Source organism: Sminthopsis crassicaudata, chromosome 5 (assembly GCF_048593235.1).
Source record: "Sminthopsis crassicaudata isolate SCR6 chromosome 5, ASM4859323v1, whole genome shotgun sequence".
In the NCBI taxonomy this organism is placed as follows: Eukaryota; Metazoa; Chordata; class Mammalia; order Dasyuromorphia; family Dasyuridae; genus Sminthopsis; species Sminthopsis crassicaudata.
The window spans coordinates 184,046,067-184,057,668 of record NC_133621.1 but is presented as its reverse complement, the minus strand read 5'-3'; the positions used below and the strand labels follow the sequence as shown (position 1 = coordinate 184,057,668).

The 11,602-nt window shown below is 35.9% G+C and overlaps 1 protein-coding gene across 1 annotated transcript; it reads right to left on the bottom strand.

Annotated features, from left to right (window-relative positions):
* Positions 1–5,433: 5,433 nt before the first annotated feature.
* Positions 5,434–11,096, bottom strand: MGP (matrix Gla protein). The gene is made up of 4 exons (XM_074268970.1): positions 10,706–11,096; positions 8,066–8,098; positions 7,310–7,385; positions 5,434–6,224 (listed from the first exon to the last, which is right to left on the bottom strand). The coding sequence occupies exons 1-4, from the start codon at positions 10,764–10,766 to the stop codon at positions 6,086–6,088; spliced, it is 309 nt and encodes a 102-aa protein (XP_074125071.1). The 5' UTR covers positions 10,767–11,096; the 3' UTR covers positions 5,434–6,085.
* Positions 11,097–11,602: the final 506 nt, after the last annotated feature.

Genomic DNA, 11,602 nt, shown 5'->3' with positions numbered 1-11,602 from the left:
ATAACATATTATAACAATCAAAGGTTTTAGATCCTATCTATCCCATGCCTTGCAGAGCACAGCCAAAACTAGATGTAGGACTGTCAGGTTGAAATCCTGTTCTAGGTACTTCAAGAAAGCTATGGGTCACATTTGACATCATATTCATTAAACAATGAGACCATGATGCACTTAATAAATATTAGATAATGTTGCTGAATAGGTTTTGAAATGACCATTTTCAGAGAATTTGAAGTTAACCAGAAATCTAACAAACTTGTCTTAGAAGTTCCTTGCATTGCTAAGCAGTAGAATCTTTGATATAGCATCCCAAATGACTTTGCCTTAAAACAATCACAGACTTGAAAAATAAAAGAAAATATTCAGTTATTAACGCCGTGTAAATATAAGTTATTCCTTTAAAGAACAGAAATAATTAATGTTAAAGGAATTTCATTTAACCAACAAGGGTGGGGGGGCAGAGATTGGGGGGTAAGCTCCAGTGGGTTTGTTTTCTCACTTCTAAGGAGCAGCCACACTTACTAGGGGAAAGACTAAAGCTTCACCTTTCTAAGCCAACAGATCACTCTGCCTCCAGTGTCTTTCCCCTTCCCTCTTCCCCCATGCCACATGTATCTTTCCTAATTCCACTAAACTTCCCGACCCGCTTCTCCTCCTTACAGCTAACTAACTCTTTTAGGGTGCTAAGCCCCTTTCAGGACTTAGCCTGCTAGTTAAGGACATGCCCCAACCTCATGGGGTATTTTCTTTCTCCTGGCAAATGGCAAGTTCCACTAAGGAACTTGCCTTTTCCATTAATTATTAAAACCCCTTTATATGCTCTCCCACTCTATTTCATATTTCCATACCCAGTGTCCATTGTATCCCTCTATTTTGTTTGTAACCTCTTTTCTAAATAAATCTACCTTTTGCCAAAGAGAATGGCCATTGTGAATTGAATGACCAAACTCCAACTATCATAATTTGGTGTCTGCATTTTGGGTCCTCAAATCACATCATTTGGTGCCAGCCCAACATCCTGTTCCTCTCTGTGCCATTTTCTCTATAACCAATATCCCACTCCTTTCTCTTTGCCCAACATCATAATCCACATTAATAGTATTTATCAATTTTAGGTTTCAATATTATGACAATAACCCAAAATAACTTAATTAGCAATCTCACAATTTCCGTGATAGTCAAGTAGACATAACCTAGCCTATCACAAAAATGGATAGGAATTTCATGTAATTTACAGTTAAGATTCTAATTTTAATACACATACCATCTGAAAAAAAGTTATTTAAAAATCAATACTTTAGCTTGTAAGATTCTAACTAGATGTTCCATTTAAACTATCAATTGCTTTTGTAAGTCAATCTTTTTTGTTCCTTGTTTTTAAAACCACCTTTTTTAAACTTTAAGTTTGACAATAGAGGTATTATCTAAATAACTTTGGACCAAATTTCATAAAACTTATTTATATATCCAGCAGAACTAACAAAGTTTTAAAGCATAGCTCATAATTTTTACAAATTGCCCAATGTACAATTTAGAAAGCAACATATTTCATTTAATTAGGAGATACAAACATGTGACCTCTTCAGGTAAATTACCAGAGAACTTTGTTTTAATAACTATTTTTAAAAAATTAAGTCAAATACAGTTTTAAACTTCTAGTAGCAATACTTCAATGTTAATGCAATGCATTTCTAAAATCTTGTTTCCAAATGCATCCTTTAAAAGTAATTCTGTCATATGTAATTTAAATTTAAACACACAGTAATTTAGGTAACATTTTTGGGAGAATACTCTTCTTTTACCTCAAAAATTCCATTCTCCTAGAATTCCCAAAATCTTTAAAATGCCAATAAATTATCTGAGAACTGAGATGTAGACACAGGCCTTTGGGAGCAAAATAGCAATGGCTCCTATTTCCCGCCCCCCCCCCTAAATTTTTAACTCTTCCTTATATGAATTGCTGTATTGGGAAGGGGGAAAGATTTTAAAGTGTAAAATGGATTCCCCTAGATTTCTCCAACCCATGTGGAGATATAATACACCCTTTTACAGAATCCAGAGTCCCCTGAGAAGAGTTTTGGGACTCTGGGGGTTTGGGGAACATGGAACCTGTCTAGAGAGAAACTGAGGCTGACTCCAGAGCATGGTGGCTTTGGAGAATATACCATTTTTTGGAGAGGCTGGACAGGACTTAAGTCCACACATAGCAGCTCTGGCCATTCTCCTTTAGGGAAATAACCTTGAAAGCTTAAGAAAAATTCAAGTTACTTTGCATTAAGATGCATTTTTAAATCCCAAAATGGCCATTTCTTTTACTTTGTAATTCAGCTGAATTCAGATTTACTGTTACAGATAGGGATAGGGCCTACACTAGTGATTTTATACACAAATCCTAGATAAGGAAAATCCCTTTAGCATATAAATCAACATCTTACCTTCTCAGAATTTATAGGCTTAGTTTCCTAGAGTATTTATATGTAGATCCTAATTTAAATTACTTAATCTTTTATAGCTTTACTTCTACAAGCAGAAATTCATACATCAGTTATATTAGTTTCACCTTGATTTTTGAGGCAGGCTATAGTAGTGATACAGAGCACTGACAAAAGAAAAGTCAGTCAGTACCTTGTGTTATGGCTTCAGGAATACACAAGGAGCTATCACTGCAGTTATGGATAGGTGGGAAGCAAGGTGGAGCCAAAATGGAATGGAACTTTGTGGGATCTTAGCTTCAGGATCTCACCTCCTGGCTACACTTTCATTGTACTAGAAGCTAGGTGGCGCAGTGGATAGAGCACTTCTTGAGTTCAAATCTGATCTCAGACACTTAACACTTCCTAGCTGTGTGACCCTGGGCCAGTCACTTAAGCAATATATCAGTTATGTATGTGAAGTCATGCAAAACTTATTTCTGTATTAGCCATGTTGCAAAAACAAAAGAAAACTGTACATACCCAGTAAAAAGCAAGAAACATAAAGCAAAAACCAAACCAAACCAAACAAAAAAACCCCCAAAACTACTATGCTTCAAACTGCATTAAGAGTTCCTAAGATCTCACTGGAGGATGGATAGCATTTTTATTTTTATCATAGATCCTTTGTAATTGTCTTGGATCACTGTATTGATCAGAGTAGTCAAGTCCTCCTTCACAGCTGATAGTTGTAATATTATTGCTGTTATTGTTAAAATGTTTTATTTCTGCTCACTTACCTTTGTTTTAGTTTATAGTAAGGGTTTCCAGATTTTCCTGAAACCATCCTGCTCATTATTTCTTATAGCACAATTATATGCCATGACTTGTTCAGTCATTCCCCAATTAATAGATATCCCCTCTGGTTCCAATTATTTGCTACTCCCCAAAAGAACTGCTATAAATATTTTTGTATATATAGTTACTTTTCCTTTTTTTTTAAATCCAGGGGTACTGATGAAACAATTAAGTGAATCATCAGTCTAGAGGAAGAAGAGAAGGGGCCCAGAAGAGAGCCCTGTGGGACACTGATAGTGAGCATAACCTAGATAAACATTCATTCCAGTCCATAGAATCCAACAAACACTCGTTAAATGCCTCCTTTGCATTGTGTTGGGGATATAATTAATAAAAAGATAATCTTTGCCCTCCAGGAGCTTACAATCGAAAGGGGCAAATAGCACACAGTAAGAAGCAAGAGAGCATGAAGAATGGGAGAAAAGGGACATCAGAAGGTAGTTGACATGGGGTATCTTTTCCCATGGAGTTGAAACCAGATGGAAGAACAGATGCAAAGTGGAGTGAACTGAGAATCCACTTGCTGCCTTCTATAAAGGAAGGCAGGTGGGAAGAATGTGGTTACTCTCCAGTACTTCAAGCTTTAGGAAGAGGAAGTTGAGGAGGTCTTGTCAATCAAAGCTTGAGTTAGCACCATGGTGGTGAGTTTAGAAGTGATGAGCTTATATTTTTAAATTTTTGTACTTAGTTCCTTATCCTAAAGGTAGATGTGCCGGGACAGGGCTGTAATCCCAGCTATTGAGGAAGCTGAGGCTGATGGATCACTTGAGCTCAGGTAGGCTAAACTGATCACTTGTTCTCAATAAACTGGCCACGCCTTGCCATCACACCTTCCCACTAAGTTTCCCCTTTTAGCAGGCACAGGAGATTTAGTATCTATATAAGTATCCGGATTCTAAATCCTTAGAACTTTTTGTCATTTGATTATTCCTCTTCGTTTTGTCTTTTTCTCCTCTAATTTCTTTTTCTTCTTCTGAAGCATAGTTGTGACCATATCACTCACTGGAGTGGGTTCAATAAATTCCCCATTCCCTATAGGATCAAATGCAAAATATGTTATCATTTAAAGCACTTGCCAGCATTTTTATATTTTACTCCTCTTCATACATACTTTAGCCTAAATTAAATTTGCCTTATTGTTGTTTCTTACATATGACATTTGATCTCCTGCCATCGTGTTTTTAAACTCTCTTCTGCATGGACAAAATATAGCTCCTCCTTATCTCTGCCTTTTGGAATTTTTTTTCTCCAAGCCCAGCTGAAGTACTACCCTCTACATATGGCCTTTCCAGTTGCTGGAAAGTATTATTTTGCAAATATTTATATATGATGTTTTGTTTTTCCCTAAGACAATATAAGAGCTTTTAAGGCAAAAGATTATTTTATTTTTGTCTTTTAATATCCCATGCCTGAGACATGCAAATGATTTTAAAATATTTTTCAACTGATTCACTGGAATCTGTGAGTAGTTATTTAATCCACCTACTGTGTGTATAATAGTATCTTAAAGTAATGGGGAACTACAAAAAAACAATATGGTTCTTTCTCTTATAGAGTTTACAGTATAATGATAGAGGTAAAATAAAACACGCATGAAAAAAGATCTAACACAATGAAAGGAATTAAATAAGTGTAAACAAATACGAAGAGCTGGATTACTTATATAAAAGCTGAGGGGGTGGTGAGATGAAGGTGATGGGGTGTAGAGATGTTTCAATAGGGAATGCTTAATGGAGTAAGAAGGTTTTGGACTGAATTGGCAAAGGGACCTAAGGACAAGAAGTGAAATATAATAAGGCAGCACAATATTGTTTAAAAAAACAAAACAAAAAGAAAAAAACTCTGATCTGAGCTAGGTCAGACAAGAGACCTGAGTTTTCTCTAGTACCAGATAAACTAACTTCCTGTGTGATCCCGAGTACGTGAATCACTTCCTTTCTTAGTCTTAGTTTTTCTGTCTATAAATTAGAGGTAGGGCTAGATGACCTCAATAATTCGTTCTAGCTCTATAATTCTAGAATTATACCAATCACCTATGACTTGGCTAAAGAATCTAAGCTAGATAATAAAAATTGGAAACTAAAATTGATTTTGATATAAATTATAGAGACATTTGGGAGCCTTCATAGGTACTTAAAGAAGAGAATGACATAACCAATGTCAATGACATTTTAAAAAATTCTTAAATGTTTTATTAATGCTTTTTTCTTCTTTTACATTATTGCCACTTCCAATGATTCCCTCCCCTCAAAAAATACAATAATGACTTTTAAGAGTTGCATAAGTAAAACACTCAGTAATATGTTAGTGGATATAATTCAAGCACCAACCTTTGATAGAGAGGAATGAAAGAGTATCATGGATACCTAAATGACATATTAGACTCTTCTCCTCTCCTTTTCCCCACATCCTGTGCATAGAAAGACTTTCATCACTAACAGGATTTAAGGAATTCACTAATTGATGCTTTATGAGTGTTGAATGCACATTCAAACAGATTTTTCAGTGAATTAAGTGTGTAGCATATTGAGCAACTAAACAGAGTTTTTATAAAAATTAAACATACAGAATAAAGGTATCAAACCAAAAGTTTATTTTTCAATAAGCATAAATCCCAGTTCCCCTCTGATCTCCACTACACTGTTATTGAAAGATGTAAAGGAGAATCTAATAATCTTTTGATGAGGAAGACAAAAGTAGGAAATGAAGGAACATGCAGATAACAAGTGATCCATATGTTTCAATAATACTATCATATTTGCATACAAATCCAGGCTCCAGGCTCTGGAAAGGAAGACTCCAAAATCCCATACGACTCAGTTATTTCTTTGCTGCCTGAAATAACGGTTATAGGCAGCACTATATCCATGAATATAGGCATAGCGTGAACATAAAGTGTAATCATCACATGCTTCTCGTTGGATTTCATGGGTAGGCTTGGTGCGTTCTCTGGTCCTGTAAAATCAAGGAAGCAGACAGAAAAGAGTGAACCAGTGGGATTCATGAATTGATAAGAATGATATGAGAAAAGAAAAAAAAGATTAAATTATTTGAAGAGACAGAAAGCCACAAAGTAATAAGGAAAAAAGTGATGGAAAAAGAGAAAAGGAAGAGGAAGAATAATTATTATTGAAAATAAGAGCTAGTTTTTCTTTTTTCTTCTCTCCTCTTTAAGTCTCTCCACAAACTCAATATTTCTCATCCAGATTGTTTTGACCTCTTGCTACTTACTTTAAGTTCTAACTTACTACCCAAATACTTGATTACAGTTAGCAGTTCTTAGCTCTTACTGAAGATTCCCTCCCCTAAGGCTTACTGCTTCATAATTAATAAAATTATTAATGTGATCATTTAAAATAAGCTTTAATAGTTTAAAACTTCACTAAGACTTTTGGGATGCCCTGTTTAATACTTTAACTGCTTGATATGTGTTACCTCTTGAGCCTCAAAACAATACTGTCAAGTATTATTATTATTCCCCATTTTACATTTGAGGAAACTGATGGTTAAAATGGTTAACATGTCCAGGTTCATACAACTAGTAAGTATTTGAGATCAGATCTGAACTCAAATCTTCCCCAAATAATTCAGAGGGTCTTTCTAAGGTCTCAGATTTAATTAGAGACTAAACTTTTACTTACTGAGGAAAGGGAAAAATTTATAATTTATCCAGATTGAACATATACTTTCATTAGAGATCATCACTTCTAAGTTCCATAAACTCTTAACTATTACATTGTAGGGCATTTTGGAAATAATAATTTTCTGTTTGGGAAGCATTGAAATTCTGTGATTCTTTATGACTAAACCATGTATTTTAAATGTTTTCACCTTTGAAAATTTCATATCCCATTCAGTGTAGAGTTCTATCATCAGATTATATACTTTAACTGAGGTTTTTGTATTTCATGCTTATTCTTCATTCATTAAGACTCATCCACCCTTTTCCTTAGATTCTAAGAAGCTAGTTTCTTAGCTTATTTAGGCCTGGGATGCTTTATCACAGATTTATAATTCCTGCCCTCCTTATTGCTACTTACCTTTCTTGAAATTTAGCTCTCCATCTTTGCTGAGGTGACATAAAATTGTTGGCCTTTCTCCTATTAATGAAAGGACCTAAGGAAATAAAAATCAATGATGCACGATTTGAAAAATAGTACAAGATTATAATTCAATGAATCCTGACACTAATTAACTTTTAGACATTACCCTAAGAGAATGATTTTTTTCTTTTTTTTTTTCTGGTCTGGATCTATGATTTCCTTGTAAGAGGAATTCCTGGTGAGGAAACTTCACATTTCAGTACACAGATCAGCAACAATTCTATAATTTATAGTCAGAGAGTTCATACAGATAGAGTATTTGATCCTGGGTTTTGATCCAAGACTCCCTATCTTTTCTTCCACAATCTTCCTTAGATTCATACAACTTCAAAAATCCCCAGGACTGCTGAGTGGAGCACTCAAACAGGCTGTCTTTAACTTAAGACATAGCCATTTTTTATCATCCCATCAAATTTTCCATCTCTATGTAGAGTGCAGATGTAGGCCAGTTTGAATTTCTCATAGAAAAATTTAATCGGGTTCTAAATATGTTGAATGCTGTGTTCCTGCCAGAGAACACAGCTCATGTGTTCCCTTGATGCTACAATTTAGAGAAGTCATCAGGGTTTTCAGACACTAACTTAACTTTACCCCATGGCTCATATTCTTTTTACTCAGCTATTCCCAACCTTTCATCAAATAAGAGTAGGAATGTATTCTTTATTGTGGGTCACTTAAAATAAATTCACTTACTCATTTCATAAGATTCCATGCTCTCATGGGACTCTGAGGAACAAGAAAAAAAATCAATTTAAAATTTATGGCACAGCTAAAATTCATACATAGCAATGAAAAGGAAGAGATAGGAGAGAAGTTAAAAAGATATTGGGGATATATTTAGTAAAGGAGTTACTGCTATTTTCAGGTAATGAATACATGTGAGACAGAATTTCTAACTGTGTCCTAATTGGCCACATTACTTATTACTTCTCTGTCAGAATAAACAATGATGACATTCTTACCTAAAAAATCATGCGGGAATCAGTTATAAGTTGGGCTAAAGTTTATATCAGACATAATTGTTAAGAAAGCACCCATGATGTGTTGTATGCTTTTAGGCACTGAAAACCCAGAGATAAAATTGAAAACTGTCCTTGCCCTTAAGGAGCTTATGTTTTCATAAAGTAAAAACAAGATATTTTGAGGAACAAAAAGTTCTATCTCATTAGAATTGGTGCTTCGTGGATACAAGGATACAAACCTTTCTTTGGATCTTCAGTATGTAGCTTGGTGCCTGGTACATAGTATCTAACACATGCTTTTTGATGACTAACATTTATGCCTATTATGATGCAGCACTTGAGCAAAACTTCCCAGGAAGCTAAGAGTTCTAAGAGGTATAGGCAAAGTGAGAGTTCACTTTATGAGAGGGTGATGACCTATGAAGAAATAGGGGAGGCAGATGATGGAATTCTGAGTTAAGAAATCAGCAAGTGGATTACTTTGATCAGCTCATAAATCACATTAAGTAGAGTGACATAGAAAAGGTCTGGAAAAGTGTGTTGGAGCTAAATTATAATGCTCTTTAGAGAGAGTTCTAGAAGCTTGTATGTTATTAGAGAGAAAATAGGGAGGAGTCCCTGAAAATTCCTGAGCAGGGAAGTGACATAGATTTGTGATTTAGGGAAATTATTTTGCATCTGTAGTGATGGGTTGGCAAGAAGATAGAAAGAACACAGAAAACCCAATTAGGAGGATATTACAATAGAGCTGAGAACTTGAACTTGAGTAGTGGTTGTATGAATAGACTGGAAGGAACAGGTAGAACGATGTTGTAAAGGCAGAATTGATGAGTTTCTATTGGTTGGATGTAGGACTGTTGGGAAGGACTCCAAGAAGTGAACCTGGGTGACTTGGAGGATGGAAAAGTTTAGTTATGATGGGGATGTCCATTTTGAACATGTTGAATTAAAGACATTGAGGGGAAGATGTCTAGTGGGAAGTTGGTGATATAGAACTAGAGAGAGTTTAAGAGACAAGCTTAGCAGCATACTTAAACACATATACATACATATATACACATTTGCATAATAATGACAATTTGATCATATAGAAATTGATGAGCTCACTGAAAGAATATAGAGAAGAGATCCCAGAATTATGTTCAAGATCACATAATATGATACAAAAGCACACACAAAGCTCATTCCTCCTCTATCCCCCTTGATATGGATAGAATAAAGTTCAGCAGAGTACATACTTAGATATTACCTAGATTATGCAGATGCCTAAGCTATGGGTCCACTATAATAGGTCCATGAGTGGCTCTGATGGTGACTTAGGCATCTGTGTTTACCCAATAAGCCATACATAGGTCAGTTTGAATAGAGATGTAGTTACTGAGTTGTGAAGAGAAATCAGTTTTAATTGACTTGTACTTTTTATATTTTAATTTGATTTAAAATGTTTCTCTAGAAAATGGATAAAAGAAAATCACATCCATTATTAGATAAGTTATATCTATGTCTTTGAAATGAAGTTGAGAATTAGGGGCATTATTAACATCATTCTGGTCCCAACAATTTCACCTGAAATAATTAGATCATTCTGGTCCCAACAATTTCACCTGAAATAATTAGATCATTCTGGGCCCAACAATTTCACCTGAAATAATTAGATGATTGAATGTACTCGAATAAGTCTTACATTTTTCCTTCTAAACCTGCACATTTAGAAACAACACTAGAGGTGTCATATTCTGACATTGAAGGATCATAAATTGAACAGGGAATCCAATAATTCAATCAAGACTTTCTCCTGCTTGAATACTTTAAAACAAAGATTGATCTTTCTAAGATTTTCTAAGGTGGAAGTCACCACTTACCTTAGTTAATTTAGGTCAGGGTCTAACTTCCTAACACAATCCCTCATATTAGGTTTTAGTAGGAGTGTTTTAAAGTGAAACCACAAGGACAAGCTAACCTGAGTATTTTAGAAACAGTTTTAGAGAAAGCAACTAGTTAATGTCCTCATTTTACTTTGAGAGATGGAAACCAAAAAGAGGTTAAATGACATCCAATGATACATAGCTAGACGGTGACTCCATCTCCTCGCTGTTTTTTTTTTTTTTTTAACAGCATCCTGTCCCAATCCTTCTGAACTATCTATTCATTCTAGTTATATCCTTATAAGCAGAGTTTAAGGCTTCTTCAAAAAAGGCTGGAGGAGAAATGGAAAGATAAGCAGCACAGGAGATGAAAAGCTCTTGAGAAGCAGAAGAAATCTAGGGAAATGAGGACATATTGAAATCATGGAGATAAGAGGGATGGAGGGAGAAGTCCAAAGAGAGACAAAGGGAGTGGGAAATTCAGAGAGACTCGAGAGGTATCTTACCATAGCACAGGGCTATCACTGCTAATGCAGCCAGAAGTGTGACAACGAGTAACGTCTTCATGATCTTGCCCTTGTCCCTTTGGGTAGTTCTTAGGCTCCTTTGCAGCAAGGGGGTAGAATGAAGCTTCCTATAAGCTGCTTATAAGCGGCTGGGAAGTTGAAGCAGTGCTGTGCTTTTATTATGAGAGCTGGAGCAGCTGGGAGGGAGGAACGAATGGGAGGGGTCCCGGAGAAGGTGGAGAATGGTTGGCACTTGTTTGCACTGGTGCTGTTCCCAAACATTCACTCTTCACAGATTTTATCAGCTGTGGGCCAGAAGTTCCCTCCCCACCCCCAGTTTTGACCAGTGCTACAAAGGGAGGCTGCTCTGGTACAAAAGTTCTGACCACTGGATGTTTGGAGGCAAAGCCAGACCTCAGGCAAGGGTCCACAGAAAAGGGAGTGACTATAAACATGTTTACCTTTATAATTCTCCTCTGATATGCCCTTCTGGCTCTTAGCACAATCACCTTAGCTGCAGTATACAGAGAATATAGTGTTTCAGTGGCCCCTCTGATGGAGGAGAGGGGAGGTTCCTTGGGATAGAAGACAGTTCACATCTTCGGTTAGCTTGCCTCTCCACTGATGTTGGACTTACCCCAGAGGTCAAGCAGGCATTTTCTTCATGACCTGCAACTTTTCCAGAAAAAAGGAGGGAGGATAAATGTCCTTGACAAATTCTGTCTGTTTTCTAGCATTGATGTAATAATAATAATTATAGCTAGCACTAATATAATACTTTAAGGTTTATATATCATCTAATCTGATCCTTGTATTCCTATGTCATAGGTGCTATCATTAGCCCATTTTATAGATGAGGAAACTGAGACTGAGAGGGATTCAGTTATTTGCCCAGAA

Coding starts and splice junctions, on each gene's coding strand:
- MGP (XM_074268970.1), bottom strand. CDS start 10,766: ATGAAGACGTTACTCGTTGTCACACTTCTGGCTGCATTAGCAGTGATA. Junction 8,099..10,705: donor AGTGATAGCCCTGTGCTATG/GTAAGATACCTC, acceptor CTTGTTCCTCAG/AGTCCCATGAGAGCATGGAA. Junction 6,225..7,309: donor AGAGCTAAATTTCAAGAAAG/GTAAGTAGCAAT, acceptor TTGATTTTACAG/GACCAGAGAACGCACCAAGC.